The sequence below is a fragment of the Ictidomys tridecemlineatus genome, chromosome 3 (assembly GCF_052094955.1).
Source record: "Ictidomys tridecemlineatus isolate mIctTri1 chromosome 3, mIctTri1.hap1, whole genome shotgun sequence".
NCBI lineage: Eukaryota > Metazoa > Chordata > Mammalia > Rodentia > Sciuridae > Ictidomys > Ictidomys tridecemlineatus.
Genome location: NC_135479.1, coordinates 51,881,973 through 51,898,299, shown reverse-complemented (window position 1 = coordinate 51,898,299; position 16,327 = coordinate 51,881,973). Strand labels below are relative to the sequence as shown.

At 47.6% G+C, this 16,327-nt stretch overlaps 2 protein-coding genes across 3 annotated transcripts; both read right to left on the bottom strand.

The window, feature by feature from the left end:
- Positions 1 to 972: 972 nt before the first annotated feature.
- Tnfsf13 (TNF superfamily member 13) lies at positions 973 to 4,143 on the bottom strand. Its single transcript, XM_078042810.1, has 7 exons — positions 3,918 to 4,143; positions 2,824 to 3,053; positions 2,412 to 2,490; positions 2,167 to 2,214; positions 1,890 to 2,008; positions 1,515 to 1,653; positions 973 to 1,294 (listed from the first exon to the last, which is right to left on the bottom strand). The coding sequence occupies exons 1-7, from the start codon at positions 4,141 to 4,143 to the stop codon at positions 1,185 to 1,187; spliced, it is 951 nt and encodes a 316-aa protein (XP_077898936.1). The 3' UTR covers positions 973 to 1,184.
- Positions 4,144 to 4,182: 39 nt separating this feature from the next.
- Tnfsf12 (TNF superfamily member 12) lies at positions 4,183 to 12,799 on the bottom strand. Of its 2 annotated transcripts, none has more exons than XM_078042809.1 (7): positions 12,479 to 12,799; positions 12,268 to 12,318; positions 11,613 to 11,688; positions 10,819 to 10,872; positions 10,700 to 10,735; positions 5,152 to 5,276; positions 4,183 to 4,947 (listed from the first exon to the last, which is right to left on the bottom strand). In XM_078042809.1, the coding sequence occupies exons 1-7, from the start codon at positions 12,635 to 12,637 to the stop codon at positions 4,696 to 4,698; spliced, it is 753 nt and encodes a 250-aa protein (XP_077898935.1). In that variant the 5' UTR covers positions 12,638 to 12,799; the 3' UTR covers positions 4,183 to 4,695. The 2 variants fall into 2 exon arrangements, with proteins under 2 accessions (XP_077898935.1, XP_005332858.1); XM_005332801.5 differs by having other exon boundaries at positions 12,268 to 12,315; positions 12,479 to 12,793.
- Positions 12,800 to 16,327: the final 3,528 nt, after the last annotated feature.

The window sequence follows — 16,327 nt, the reverse complement described above, 5'->3', positions numbered from 1 at the left end:
ACTTATTTCATTTATTTTACTTTAGCGATTGTCGAGCAAAAAGAGCTCAAAAGAATGAGGTGAACACCAGCCAGTGCGTACGACACATCCAAGGATCATCTGATCACCAGTCTAGCCTGCCACGCTAGGGGAATGGAGAGTATTAAAGGAATAACTTAGGGGGCTGGGAATGTGGCTCAGGCGGTAGCGCGCTCGTCTGGCATGCTGCGGCCCGGGTTCGATCCCCAGCACCACATACCAACAACGATGTTGTGTCCGCCGAGAACTAAGAAATAAATATTAAAAAAATTCCTCTCTCTCTCTCTCTCTCTCTCTCTCTCTCTCTCTCTCTCTCTCTCTCTCTCTCCCCTCTCTTTAAAAAATAAAAAAAAAAAAAAAGGAATAACTTAGGACCCGATTGGGCGCGGTGGCGCACGCCTGTAGTCCTAGCGGCTGGAGAGGCTGAGGCAGGAGGCTCACAAGTTCGAGGTTAGCCTTAGCAAGTTAGGGAGGCCCTAGCCACTTAGCAATACTCTGTCTTTTAAAATGGAAATAAGCTGGGCATGTCGCTCAGTGGTAAAGCGCCTCTGGGTTCAGTCCCCAGTACCAAACAAAAAACTTGGGACCCTAAGAGTAATGTGGTCGCAAAAGGACCTTCGTCATCGGGCACGCCCTACAGACGGACGCATAATAGATACATCTCTGGAAATAGTGACGGAATATGGGGCCCAATAGATACAGTTTCTTCAGAGGGTACCTGAAGAGGGGTGTGGCATTAGGACTGAGATTTTTCCCTAGATGAGAGAGGCTTAGTGGACTGTGCCAGCAGGCAGAATGATTCCCTCAAACTGCCGCTAGATGGTAGTGCTGTTCTGGATGCATTCCAGAGGACCCACAGCACGTCTGGACAATGCCTGGCATCCACCTCCCAACCCCCCTACACACACACACACACACACACACACACACACACACAAGAATTTGGGGCGGATGGGAGATGAAAGCAAGATATTCTGCCTCTTTAATATCCGTTAAGTCAAAATCTAGGATTGGGAGTGAAGAATGAGTGGACTGAGTGATGAAATCAGACCCAAGTAGAGGCTTCTGTTTCTGCCCATTCCCCATCTTTTGTCTAGCCAGCTCTTGGCTGTCTCCAATGTGTACCCCCACTGGTCTTCCCATTTCAGAAGCACCTTTTGTAACAATCATAGTTTCACAAACCCTAGGAAGGTTCCATGTGGAGAGAGACTAAGTTTCGCCTTTGCCCGGGGAATTAGGACACTGAGAATATCCCCTTGGTGTAAATGGAAGACACCTGAGAAAAGGAGAAAACAGATGCTCAATGAAGCACAGCCATCCACATACTCTGATGTTTCACCCTGCCTTCTCCAGCTCCACCTTTTCTGTGCTTCCTCTAAGGACCTAGGCATTCTGTCCTTCATTCCTCAAATCTACCTCTACACCCAGGCTTCCACCGTCTAGTTCAGCCATGTCCTCTGCTCACATCCGACTTCCAATGCTTATATGATTCTCACCTGCACTATAGCAACTATTGTAGGCCCGGTCAGGGTCCGAAGGCATACTGCATATACATCGGAATAGAATCTCCTGTCTTCCCTGACCCTCCCGAGACACCACCTGTCCCATGGTGAAAGTCACATCATGAAACAGGACCTGGCAGGGAAGAGAGAAGATGTTGAAGAAAAACAGGATGGTATGATCATTCTGAGACAGCTTTGGAGCCCTCACAGGAGCTAGGAAATGAATAAGGGCCTCCCAAGTTTGGTATGAATAAGGGCCTCCCAAGTTTGGATCAGGAACCCTCAGTATGGGGCATACAGGCTCTGGGAGAAGAGTAAAGAGATAGCCTCCAGGCCCCCATGTGGAGTTCAGGGTATGCCTGGAGTTACCTGGCTATACAGCAGATAAACTCCAGCGTCCCAGACTCGGACAACGTATCCTTGGGCCTCCAGGCCTCTCCCACGCCTAAGGGCTGGTTGCCACATCACCTCTGTCACATCAGAGTCCTCTGGAGGTGAGGAGTGTGGATGTCAGGATTTCTTTACACCCTAGACATTTATCATCTCTCATCTTTTCACCTCTTAAGATTCTCTTGGGCCCAGATACCAGCCCCAAAATTCCTTGCTTGTGCCCCTCCCCAAAGTCATTATTTAAAATAATGCTCACCCTTGGAGGTGATGTTAATGGGAACAAGATGCAGAACTGAATGCCTCTCTGAGAAGAGAAAGAGGAAATCTCAGTTGGATTGTCTACCTCAGGTGCCCTGATGTCTGCCCTCCACCCTCACTTAGCTCAGATTAAAATATATATATATATATATATATATATATATATATATATATATATATATATATATATCTGATCCCCACATTACAAGATCACCTCCCACCCCTGCTGTGCCCAGGGCTCACTCTTCCGCTTCTGGGTAAGCACTGCTCTCCTTCTCCGAGATCTCTCCCCACTGGCCCAGGCTTCCAGGGCTTCAGGGCTCTGCTTATAGAAAGAGGGTCAAGGTAAGACTAAGATGCAAGGACCCCAGACAGCCTTCCTTCTCAGTTTTCCTCCAAACTAGGAATGCTTCAAATCCCTCATGCACCTTTCCCCAGCACCCTGTGTCTTGGTGCTGGCTGCCCTCCAGGATCTGTTAGGTACAAGAAGCATTAATCTTTAACAGTTTCTTTTTCTAGAATGGCCGCTCCCTTGACTTCCAAACCTGAGACCCTCTCTTACACCTATTTGAAACTTTGCAGACCATAGCTCAGAGACCTAGAGACCCCCTGACACCCATTCTTCTCTCCCGGACTCTCATTTCCCCTCACTCACCTGCTTTCGGAGGCTGTGCCAGGGATACCCTTCTTCCTTCTGTGAGGGACCTCCGTTTCTCTGTAGCCGGCTCACCTCCCTCCTTAGGCTTTGCAGCTCTGTTTGTTGGGTCAGCAGAGCAATGGCACAAGCCACAGCCCCCAGAGCTGCCCCCCAACTCAACCAGAGTGCAACCGAGAGTGCCGGCTCTCGGACTGGGCCCCCCATGTCGCCCGAGGGCCCTTTGGGGGCTAGCAAGAAAGGAGATGAGGCTGGCATGAGCCCAGGACCCTGCTAACAGCTGTGCCTTCAGGAATGGAGGGGCAAGGAGGTGGCAGGGAGGGTGGGGGTACAGGCAGTGGTGCAGAAGGGAAGAGGGTGTTACGCAAGGGAGAAATAAAAAGGAACTTGAGAATAAAAAGGAGGGAGGAGGAAAGCAAGCTAGGGGTACTCTAGGTGCTCCTGGCACCCCTCTTTAGGGCTAGTGTCTCCTTGAGACCCTCCCCCCAGCCTCAGGAGAATTTGGTGCCAGTCTCTCTAGGAAGGACGGGGCTACCAGTGACACCCAGGAGGAGCGGCCAGAGCTCAGGAACCCAGGGGCGGCCCCAGTGTTGGGGGAGGGAAGGCTGGCTGGCCATGGGGCATGGTGCCAGGCGCAGAATGGGGGACAAGCTGGGCAGTGTTGAGGACCAGGGGATGAGGACAGAAGACCCTCTGGCTCAGGCATGGGAGAGACCACTGGGGAAGTTTGCTAGGGGCAACTGAAGGTGAGAAAAGGAGGTGGGAGTCGCTGGAGAAGAGAACCAGGAATAAGAAACTGGCTGGGTGCTGGGGTTAAGGCCGGGCCGGGCCGGGTGTGTTGGAATAAGGCCTGCACTACTCCCTGTGCTGAACTTGGCAAGCAGGACTTCCTGTTTCCCAAGAAAAGCTCTTACATAAGGTTCTGGATAGAGACAAAGAAGCGGCCCTAAGCCCCCAGCCACTGCAGGACTCCTCCCCAGGACCCCAGGAGCCCATGTTTTCTTGTGCCTGGTCCCCGGCATCCCATCTATGGATTCAGAGACCCCTTCAAGCCAGCTCCCACCCCATCTCCCAGCCAGGGCATGTGCCAGCACCTGCTGTATGTCCCAAGGCCGCCAAGAGGAAGGGCCCCTGCTCCTCCCTGCCAGGGATTCCCCCGCAGGAGGAAGTCCGCCTCCTAGGGAAATGAGGCTGCTTCTGCAATACCTGAGCAGAGGACAGGTTTTTTTCTTGAGCAGTGCACATTTCTGCTTTCTTCTGACAACTGTAGGCTGGAGGAATGCAGGTCCCTGCTCCCCAGTGCTCAGACTCCCTCCCCATGACTCTCCACTACCCTGGGTCCCAGTAAAGAGAGAGACCATGACTTGTTCTCTTTAATATCCACTTATCAATATTTTGTTACAATAATAATAAAAATAATATCTGTTTTCAAAATCCACAGGGAATTATCAAGGGAGGAGCTTTTCTTGGGCTCTTACCCCTCACATTTGGGAACTCCTGGCCTAATCCCAGGTTTTTTTGCTTCCTGCCACCAGGTCCAGCCTCTCTTAGTGCCTGAAAGCAGGGTCTTCTGGACCCCTACTTGCCCATCCTTGCCAGAAAACACAGTGTCCTGGGGGGGCTGTGGCTAGGGGGGAATCAAGGGATGAATGGGAATGGGAGTGTGAAAAGATAAGGGCTTTGGGAGCTAGTGAGGTGAAGAGCAGGGAGGGGCGTTGTAAGAGAGGAATGGGAATGTTTATGAGGGATAAAGTGAATAAGCCCTGGCAGCCTATGGAGGGAAAGGCAGGTCTGGAGCTTAGGTGGGGCAGAAGGGACTGGGCACTGAGAGAGCTGCATGGGACCTGGCAGCTGGAAAATTTGCAGGGCCCCTCAGTGAACCTGGAAGAGTCCAAAGTAGGTGAGGAAGGGGGCAGCCTTGAGATGGGCCCAGGGTAGGGTGCGGATCCGCAGGGAAGACCCTGACCGCAGGGGCAATAGCCCAGACACCTGGCAGAGATGAAGCTGGGGCCCAAGGGAACTCGTTGCTGTGGCAGAGAACTCCTCTAGGCAGCGCAGGGCCAGCACGTCATCCACCAGCAAGTCCAGCTTCAGGTAGACAGCCTTCCCCTCATCAAAGTGCACCTGGGGTGGGAGAGGGCAGGCAGAGTCTAGGCCTCTGCTTGCCCTCGCCTCAGTTTCAAATATCCTTAGAGATCCAAGTATCCCATTTTTTCAAAACCCCAAACTCTCCCTCCCCAGCCTTGATCTTGACCTCTTTGTTCCCCCGCAAACCAAGCCCTTCTCCCCTCAGGTTCTCCTTTACCCATGTAGCCAGGTGGGTCTTACCTGACAGTATAGGTAGTAGAGCCCAGCCCTGGTGACTCTAAATTCCCCAATCTGACGGTCATAGCGCAGAGGGTTGGAGCTGTTGATTTTGGCTTCCTCCCAGCCACTCACTGTCCCATCCACACCTGAACATGGACGTTCAGAGATAAGGAAAAGTCCCTTTACAGGACTCCCACACATTCCCCAAGGATCCATTAAGCTAATAAACACTTGGGGCCCACCTTAATCCAGAAGAGAGATCAACTGCCCAAGGTATGGGAGGAGCCATGACCTATGTAGCCCAAAGTAAAATTGGACATTGTGTGAAGAAATCTAACACATATGACCAGGAAGATTCAGGACAAAATTTTCACCAGAATGTTTCTGGGGAGCAGAGTAGGATTTAAGGAAAAATGAGGGCTTTTGCATTTTCTTCACCTGTGTCTACATTGTTTGCCTCTTTTATGTTGAATATGTGTACATACATTACTTGAATCATTATAATTAAAAAGAAAGAATGACATCCCAATGTTCATAACCTGTATGAATAAAATGTGGTTTATCCATACAATGGAATATTATTTAACCATAAAAGGAATAAAATATTGGTGTATGCTATCATGTGGCTGAACATTGAAAACATTATGATAAGTGAAAGAAGCCAGTCCCAAAAGGACCACATATTTTATGATCCCATTTATAGGAAGTGTCCATAACAGATGAATCTAGAGAGATAGAAAGTCGATTATTGGTTGCTTAAGGCTAGGAAATGATAATAGGAGGTAATGTCTAAGGGGCCTCTTGTGGAGGTGAACAAAATATCCTAAAATCACTGTGATGATTGATGGTTGCACAATTCTGTGAATATACTAAAAAACTATTGGGTTGGGTTAGGGGTGTAGCTAAGTGGATACAGTTCTTTCCTAGCATGGGTTTTTGATTCTGTCCCCAGTACCAAAAACAAAAACAAACAGAAAAAAAAAAAAAAAAACATTAGGTTATACATTTTAAATGGGTGAATTATATGAGATATGCATTATATCTCAAAAAATCTATTATCAAAAAACAAACTCTATTGGGAGGCTGAGGCAAGACGATCACAAGTTCAAAGCCAGCCTCAGCAATGGCGAGGTGCTAGCAACTCAGTGAGATCCTGTCTCTAAATAAAATAGAAAATAGGGCTGGAGAGGTGACTCAGTGGTCGAGTGTCCCTGAGTTCAATCCCCTTACCAAAAAAAACCCACCAAAACTCTAGAGGGTTTAGGGATATAGTTCAGTCACAGGGCACTTGCCTAGAATGGGCAAGGCCCTGAGTATCATCTCCAGCACCACAGAAACAAACAAAGGAAAAAAAGAAACCCCTAGGGCTAGGGTAATTGCAAATTGCTAAAGAAATAATAATGGAGTATCAGGTGGTTTCCAAGTCACCAACCCAGCCCAAGCTTGCTGTTTCCCCAAACTAATCTCATACTCCTCTCTAATCACTCCCTCCCACCATCTGGCCTTCATCCTGTTCCTTCCAGGCACCAAGCTCATTCTCCCTCCCTGTAGGGCTTCTTCCCTCTTCCCAGGATTCCTCCCTGGCTGGCACCTCTGCCTTCTGGGTCACCCAGTTTTTAAAAATCAGTCCTGCTGGGTATGGTGACGCACACCTGCAACCCCAGCAAATTGGGAGGCTGAGGCAGAAGGATCACATATTCAAGGCCAACCTCAGCAACTTCACAAGGCCCTAAGCAACTTAGTAAGACCCTGCCTCAAAAGGAAAATAAAAAGGGCTGGTGATGTAGCTCAGTGGTAAATGGCCTCTGGATTCAATCCCCAGTATCCAAAAAAAAAAAAAAAAGTCAGCCCCATCCTTGCCTCCATTAATCTCTTCCCTCTTCTCTTTCTTTCCTAGCAGTCATCAACAAGAGAATATATCTCATTTATTCAATATTCATTCATGTGTTTGTTTGGAATCTGATTACCCCATGAGAGCAAGGGAGATTATCTTTTTTTTTCTTTTTCTGCAATACTGGGGTGATAAAACCCAGGGCTGCCCATAAATCAAGTGCTCTAGAACTGAACTACATCCTTGACCCTTTCTTTTTCTTTCTTTTCTTTTTTTTAGTTGTAGATAGACACAATACCTCTATTTTATTTATTTATCTTTTATGTGATGCTGAGGACACTGAACTTCTCACAGCCCCCAGCCTGTCAGACCCTTGGCAAACTCCAGGCTTTCACATGGTGATTCCTTTACCTGCCACACCCTGATCCCTTGGCCACCTTACACTCAGGTTTCAAAGCCCAGTGATGCCTCACTGTCATAGGGAAGGAGTCCCTGGGTCCATTCTGAAGTTGTTTTGTCTTCCTGTATCCTGTCTTGGATCTTTGTCTACTCTGAGTGTTGTCCTTGTCACATGGACAAATATGTAATTACATATTTATATGCTGTCTCCTGTCCTAGACAGTGACTTCTTGAGCACAGGTGTGGGTGTGATTTGCTAGGGTCACCTAGGCTGGTCCCTAGCAAATAGCAGGTTCTTAGTGCGTGTGTGTTCAGTCAATGAATGAATGGATGTCTTGGGTAACTGCCAAAATAAGTGAACTATACTGAGAGGTGGAGGGCTGGCTGGGCCATGAAGAAGAGGGAGGGGAGAAAAGGAGGGAAGGAATCCCAGCTATGGAACCAGCTTGAGCAAAGGCTGGTTGTAACCAAAGGGCAGAGTGTGTTTGATACTATGGTCACACAAAAACTTCAAATGGATATTCTGTGCTGCCTGGCCACCCACTTGCCCCCACCAAGCAAGCTTTCATTTTCCCAAAGACAATGATTTGATACTGTCTCTCCTCAAACCCCCTGTCCCTATCTCCCTAGTTCTCTGGAGGACCTAGAAGTCCTCAGACAAGGGCTCTCTCACCCTCCATACCAACAAAATCTATAAACCTACCTGTTCTCTCAGACTCCTTAGACCCCCTTGTGATGATGAAAGATGTGTCCTCTCTTCCTGATGGAAACCATACCCTCCCAATGTCTCTTGGACATTACCCCTGCAGGATCCCCAACCCCACCCCAGCAAGTGTACCTCTCATATGGACCATGTCCAGCTTATGAGCACACTCTAGCTGACTTCACAGCCTGCTTCTTCCTAATATCATTGTGACCTTGGACAAGCTGTATAATCTCCATCTTTAAACAGAGGTTACCAGAACATCCTTCTTTTAGAGCTATTATTGAAGATCAGACAGAATCAAATACATGAGAGCTAGTCATAGTCCAAAAGCACTCAAGAGGAATATAGTATTGCTTAAAAGGACTAAATTTTTCTGGTGCACACTTCCCTGCACCTAGTGGTTCATTTCTCTGCTCTTTGTCCTAGAGAAACTTCTAAAAAGGATTGCCACTATCTCTATTATTTTTTTATTGCCACTATCTCTATTATTTTTTTATTTTCTTGACTCAACCCATACGGGCCTCTAATTCCACCACCAAAACCTCCGTCATCAAGGTCACCAGTCGTCTTTAATGTTACCAAACCCAGCAGTCATTCCTCTGTTCTCATCTCATGTGATGCATCAGCTGCTTCTGTACAGCCGGCCACATCCTCCTTCTTAAATCAGAGTCTTCTCTTAGATTACAGGACACCACCCTCCCTGAGTTTCTTCCTCTATGTCTGCTTCTCAATCTCAGCCCAGCTTCCCTCCTTCACCCTATGTCCAGATGGCCTGGGGCCTTAGGGCTTCTTTCTTTCCCTGGGTGTCTTATTCAGTTCTGTAGCTTTAAATACCATCCATATGGTCATTACCTTTTTTTTTTTTTTTTTAATCCAGGGGCACTTTACCACTGAGTTATATTCCCAGCCCTTTTGACTTTTTATTTTGAAGCAGGGTCTCACTAAATTGCTGAGACTAACCTCAAATTTACAATCCTCCTGTCTCAGCCTCTTGAATCACTGGGATGGTGGGTATATACTCAACTCTCATGAGACCCACAAACAATCCCTCCTTGTATCTTCAAGCCACATACTTCTGTCTTTATAGTTCCTCACCTAGCCTGAGCTAGTCTACTATGTCCAGCCATCTATTTGTGAAATTCCCTTTAGTATTGCCTATCCACTTGTTTATTATTAAGCACCTCAGTTAATTATTAAACAGAAGTTACCAGAACATCCTTTGAGGGCTATTATGAAGATCAGACAGAATGTACACATTCCAACTTACTTCGTCCCTGGTAACTTATTTCTTGTAAACCCTGTCTTACAAGTGGCTTTTTCATTTCTAGAGATATCCAAGTTACAAATCGAGAAATCAAAAGTTGAGTGCAGCGGTGCACACTTGTAATCCCAGCTATCTGGGAGGCCGAGACAGGAAGATTGCAAATTCAAGGACCACTTGGGCAACTAAGCAAGACTCTGTCTCAAAATTAAAAATATATATATATAAAAGGGCTGGGGATGTAGTTTAATAATAGAGCATCCATACATTCAATCCCTAGTACCTGGGAAAATGTTTTTTTTTGATTGTGAAAATAACATTTGGTCAGGGTTATGGATTCATTAGTATGGAGGGATAAGAGAACATAAAAACCTTTCTCCTCTCTACTCCATGCCCATCCCTCAAAAATAACCGTTGCAGAACTGAGAATGTAGCTTAGAGGTAGTGGCTTTGCCTAGCATGCATGAGGCCCTGGATTCCATTCCCAGAACCACAAAATATTTTTAAAATATATTTGTCATTCGTGGTTCCTCAGTTTCTCTTATTCTTTGTAGACCTACAAACAATCCCTCCTTGTATCTTCAAACCACATGCTGAATCCATCTACTTCTCTCCATCTCTGCTGCAAACACCCTGGACTGGACCTGTCCTCATGTTTTGACTCCTGGCCTTCCCAATGGAGGGATATTTCAGGTGAGAGAACAGCATGTACAAAGTCCAGAAGAGGGTACACTGGAATGCAGACATATCTGCTCACTACAAGCATGGCGAATGCATAGGGAGTGCTCAGAAATAAGGTTGAGACCAGGCCATTAAGAGGCAGGCCAGAAGCCAAGCAGAGAAGTGATGGAATAATGAAATGGAAGTTTCAGGGGACTTAGCTTGGAAGGGTAAATGGGGCAGAATGGAAGGATAGGAGGGTGAGGAAGGGAGAAGGGGCCAGAAGCGGGTTTGAGGTTCTGAGGTTGTAGTGCTGAGGTGGGAGGTGGGGAAGGGATGGGGGAAAAGAGCAGAGAATAGAAACATTTAGAGGAACAATGATCAGGGCATGAAAACCCCTGGGATACAGGGGATTGGGGGACAAATGAATCCCAGGTATTTGAAAACTGAGGGCTGATAGAGAAAGCTGGGGCCACTGAGGAGGTAGAATAGCCAGCCTGGATTATGGAGAAGGCAAGGGTCTTCCCAGGTTCCCAGGCATGGGTCATAAAGAGAACCAAACCCTGAGAACTTCGATGAACCAGTTCCTCAGATTCTTAGGCTGAAGGAAGGGCAGGGGTTGAGAAATCAAAGGATCTGAGGAATCCCTTTCCCAGGAGGCTAGTGCTATAGGATGAAAGAGGAGATCTCAGAGATGGGGATGGGGTCTCACCCGCCTGTGCTCCGTCCTGTCCCGGCTGTGGGTGAACTGTAAGACACAGAAAGGGTTATTGAGACCTGCCCTGCCCCTCTGTCAACCTTTCTTCCAAGTATGACTCACCCATCACCCACCTTCATAGTGGGCTGCAATTGCTTTGCGAGTCCGTGCTTTCCGGCCTTTCGGTGCTGAGAATCAAGGAAAGACAGATGAGCAGAGTAGATCCCTCTGGAGGCCCAGGAGCCGCTTAGCAGCCCTGCTCTCCTCTCAGGACCCTGGTGTCCTTGGTCTTGTCTAGTCTCCTGTCCTCAGAACCTCAGGCCTCATCTTCTTCCACAAATAGAGTGATTATATAATTATCATCCAAATCAGGTTGCTTCTGAGAGCAAAAGGGGGTGCTATTAATAATCACAATGGCTGGAGGTGTAGCTCTGAAGTAGAGTATTCGCCTAATATACGCAAGGCCCTGGGTTCTATCTCTTATAGTGCAGCAGGGGAAATAACATTGAGATAACAGGTGTAACCCATGGGAACCTGGATCCACGGTCATGTGGACATCCCATTCATAAGTGTCTTTGCTAATTGGGTCCCAGGCCTCTGACCCTCCCACCTGGTCCTCATCATGACTCCAGGGATCCTCCTAACTCCTGACTATCCCCTCTTCATATCTGGGGTAGAGTTAATGAAAAGCAGGTCTATGTGACAAAAGGAGCTTCAGAGCAAAGGTTATAATTCCTAAGTTTGAGCCTCAACTGTTTAGCTGTGTGACTCAGAACATCCCCCTTCACTCTTTGTGCCTCAGTTTCTCTTGAAGGATAATGATTTCTGCTCTGCCCACTTCTCAGGGCTGTTACGTGAACAAAATTAATAATGAATTCAGAAGCCACCTTAAACTGGCCACTCTTGTCATTCTTAGAGGGATGCTCACCATTTCTGCGAGGCCGGACTAGTTGTTTCAGGAAAGGCACAACACCCTGGCTTTCCTCAGTCTGGGGGTTCAGTTCCTAGGAGAATTAAGGGCAGGCATCAACTAGGACCTCCCAAAGATATAAGCAAAGATGATCAGAGCCTGTCAGAAGAGCAACCAGCCAGCAATGGACACAGAAGTCTTAGGGACTGATTAAGCGTGGGGTCAGGCCCTTTCCGGAGACCAGCCACACCTTCCTGCCCTCACATCCCCTCCACAGCACAGCACCTGCACTCCAGTGATACACTACACAAATGCCCACACTCGGTCAGTGTGCCTAGGCAATACACACTGCACATAACAGCATCCATGTCCCATGGCAAAATGGTATATCTCATAACCTCACTTCACCTACAGCCAATAAACACTTGCATTCAGTTGGCAACTGGGGCACAAACTTCTTATACATGGTGGTCACCCTCTCTCACACACAGACATACCCACTTATACTGCTGCACCCCCCTCCACACACACACACAGACTCACACCCATGCATGTGAGTCTTCATGCACACATACTGGGCACACACCTCACTCACAGCTGGCACAGCTGCAGCCTCAGCTCTGACATGCTTCCCCTGCCTTGCAGCCCACACACAGTGCCCACACCTACTCACCAGCAGCTCCTGGTCCTCCTCTGCCAACAGCTCCCCCTGGGAAGGCTCCTGCTGGGAAGGAGGCAGCCGTCACCCTGTTCTTCTTCACCTGACATCTCTCCCTCCACCCATCCTCAGGTCCCCTGGCCCTCTGCCCACCCGACCCCCATAGGTTCTTCTGTAGTCTCTGCTCCTAATGTGCCCAGGGAAGGGGTGTGCTGCCAGGCCTCACCTGGACAGACAGCGATGCCCGGCTCCCCAGGCTGACCACGGCCAGCAGGAGGCCAAGGCAAGCCAGCGCCAGGCCCAGGCCCAGCACAAACGGGGCCAGCAGGGCGGTGCCCGGCTCCCCCTGGCGCCCCCTCCGCCTCTGGCTCCGACGGGCGGCCATGGGGGCGGGGGGCTGTGCCTGCCTCACCGCCCCCCCATCCCGGGACCCGAGGGATCGAGGGAGGGGGAGCGGGCGGGCCGGATCGGGCCGGGGAGAGGGAGGGGCAAGGGAAACGGGGAGGGAGGGGTGTGATGAGGACAGGAAGCCGGACACTGTTTGTGTGTGATTAAACTCCGAGCCTCCCAACTGAGCACCGTGCACGCAGCAAGTGTGCGCCCAGCAAGTGTGCGCCCCAGCGATTTCAGCGCACGGAGTACAGCACCGGGCCAGAGGCACGCAGCACCAGGGCGTGTACACGCGGGTTGAGGTTTGTGTGCTTGCGAGGGCGACCGCAATGGGACCGTGCATCTTATGACACTTGAGGCAGAGGCCGATGAGAGGGAGCGAAAGCAGAAATAGCCAGGAACCCCACCCAGGCCTGTGTGCATTGTGATGGGGCCGGGGCCCCCTGGAACTCTTACAGGACAGTCCTGCCCAGCGGGCTCGCGACCAAGAGCCCAGCACTAGCCAGTGAATGTCTGGGATTGTTATTCCCTCAGCCTGTTAGGTGAGGGCCAATGCACCATCCTCCTCACCAGTTTGGACACATTTTAATTTATCAGCGGCACCTAAAGACATTTTTCTCCAGGAAGTAATTAGAAAAGAGCCTGTGAACATCCATTAACTTGGGTCATATTTTCACTTCTTTCAGCAAAACAGTTGGTAGTAGATTTAAACTTCAACGTCCTGCAGCTAGAGAATGCAAGACAGAGAAATGGTGCATCCTTAATATGTTCCCTTAGCGCGCTTCTCTGGAGACATGGGAGCCCTTTCAGCTGATGACACAGCTTATGGAGCTCAAGGCAAAGCTCCAAGAGCCCCCTACACGACTTTGGTAAAACTGGGCCATTTTTGCCAAAAACAGTTATGCAAACAACAAGGTTCTTAAAGTTGTAATGTTCACTTTAGTCTGTAATGTTCACTTCTGCATATTTGCAGTGAAACGTACTAGAAAAAATTCTGTTGCAAGAGCAATTAGAGGACAGGGGTGTAGCTCTGGAGTAGAGCACTGGAGGCCCTGGGTTTAATCCCCAGCACTGCATGAATGAATAAACAAACAAACAAACAAACAAACACTATAGTGAAGCTGAGCCTCTGAGTAAGGTAAGAATAGGAAATCTGCCAGGGTCAGTCCTGGCTTTTTCCTCACTCACTCCTGTCTTGAAGACTTCCTCTTTGTTCCAGAACCTGCTAAAGGGCTTATGTGTGTTTCAGGGTCTCAATATATGTAATTCCTATACTAGGAATACTCAGACCACATCCATCCCCAGCTTAAGGCACTTCTGAGGGTCATCTATAAAATTGAGATCACTGTGCCCTGTGTGGTGATACTGGTACTTGAAATACAAGCTACTAGGGAGGCTGAGGCTGGAGGATGGAAAGCCACTTCCTGAAGGCTAGCCACAGCAATGTAGCGAGACTTTTATCTCAAAATAAAGAGTAAAAAGACCTGGAGATGTAACTCAGTGGTAAAGCAATCCCTAATGGGTTCAATTCCCAATACCACAAAAAATAAACAGATAAACAATAAAATTAAATTGAGACTTCCAACTCCCCCCAGTCTCTATTCTGGTGTGCTTTATTGCTTTCTTAGTTATTGCGATTTGAAATGATACGTTTGGCGACTTGGGTATTGTCTATTTCCCCAGCTACAATGTAAAATATTATTAAAGTACTTATCTCCTGGTTTATCTGCTTATTGTCTGTCTCTGGAATGCAAACTCTGCAAGGACATTATTCACCACCATATCCCCACTACCTTGTCAAAGGTTGACTCCTGCATTGTCACTACCACACCTATTGAAAGCTAAGTTCATTGCTGACCCCTCAACAGTCTGACTGTGCCTCCTTGGAAAAAGTGCAAGGCTGTGGTATTCATTGAGATATCAAAGCCTGGGTTAAGGGATAGGGTCTTTTAATGCTGGGTAGGGGCAGGGATTGGTTAGGGGTGGGAAAGGATCATGCCATAGTATTTTGGGACGAGCACAACAAAGGGGAGGTTTTGAGGTGAGGAGTTCAATCTTAGGGGCAAATTGATAGTCATTCTATTAAAGAATTGACAGGTCTTTCAGAAATAATGAAGTTAATTTGAAATGTTCAGTTTATCTTCCTGAGCAATGGTCCCTTGATATTAATAATTATGCCAGTGAAGATAGTGGAATAGTTATATCAATGTGACTCATATCGGCATTAGCTGTGTGGGTAAGTGGCTTCAGTTCTCAAACTACAGCAGCAGCAATCCCTTGGACATAATAGATATTTAATAAACATTTGTTCCTTTTTTTGGCATTGAGGATTGAACCCAGGGCACTGAGCTGTATCTTCAATCCTTTTTAATTTTTATTTTGAGGGTCATATTTATTTATTTATTTATTTTAGAGAGAGAGAGAATTTTTTAATATTTATTTTTTAGTTCTCAGCGGACACAACATCTTTGTTTGTATGTGGTGCTGAGGATTGAACCTGGGCCGCACGCATGCCAGGCGAATGCACTACCGCTTGAGCCACATCCCCAGCCCAGAGGGTCATATTTAAGTTGCTTAAGGCCTCACAAAGTTGTTGAGGCTGGTCTCAAACTTGTGATCCTTCTGCCTCACCTTCCCAAGTCACTGGGATTACAGGCATGTGCCTCTGTGCCCAGCTAAACATTTGTTTGTTGGTTGAACTGAAAATTCCAGAGGATGAGTGAAGCCAGATTTAAAGTTAGGTAGTCAGTGTAGTTAGGTAAATGGGGTCTAATATCAGTGAAATCCAAAATGGAGGCCATGCTGATAAAGATTCCGGGAAATGCAGGACAACTCATGGAATGGAAAGGCCCTAGGCCAAAGTCCACCCCAAAGGAATGTTAATGGAACCCAGGAAACCGCCCCCAACAGATTGGGAGATAGCCCATCCCAAAGAAATGCTAATGAAGTCCTTCCTGCCCAGATTACTTGTTTGGCCCACCTGTGTCCCAACCCTTCCCCCTTACATTCCATCACCAAAACTATAAAAAGGGGAGACAACCTTACTTCCACGGATTCCACCTCTTGGGTCCCCTTCTTCCTCCGGGAGAAGTCTTTTCTGCTGTCCTTTAATAAACTTCTAATTTCTACTCTGACCTTGCCTCCGCGTGCTTCTTTGGTAACATGAGGACCATGTATGTCTTCACTGTTTATACTCAATGTCTAATTCAGTGTCATTTTCAGGATCTATATATATTGAAATTGATTTAAATTTCCTTTTATTTAAACTTGTGACTTTCTTCCATTGATGCAAGTTCTCTCTGGCATTGTTCTGGGCCTAGAGGCTACGGTTAGGATTATATAGGTGAATTATATAGGTGCATAGAAATGAAATGAAGAAAAAGATGATGGAACTTGGGTGCCATGGTATGCACGTGTAATCCCAGCAACTTGGAAGGCTGAGGAAGGAGGATCAAAAATTTGAGGCCAGGGGCTGGGGTTGTGGCTTGGTGGTAGAGTGCTTGCCTAGCATGTGTGAGGCACTGGGTTCAATCCTCAGCACCACATAAAAATAAGACCCTGTCTCAAAAAGTAAAAAGGGCTAGATCTGTGGTAAAAACATCCTGAGTTTGATTCTCACTACAAAAAAAAAAAAAAAAGAAGGATGGAAAGAAAGAAGGAAGGAAAAGGAAAGAGATGATGGAGT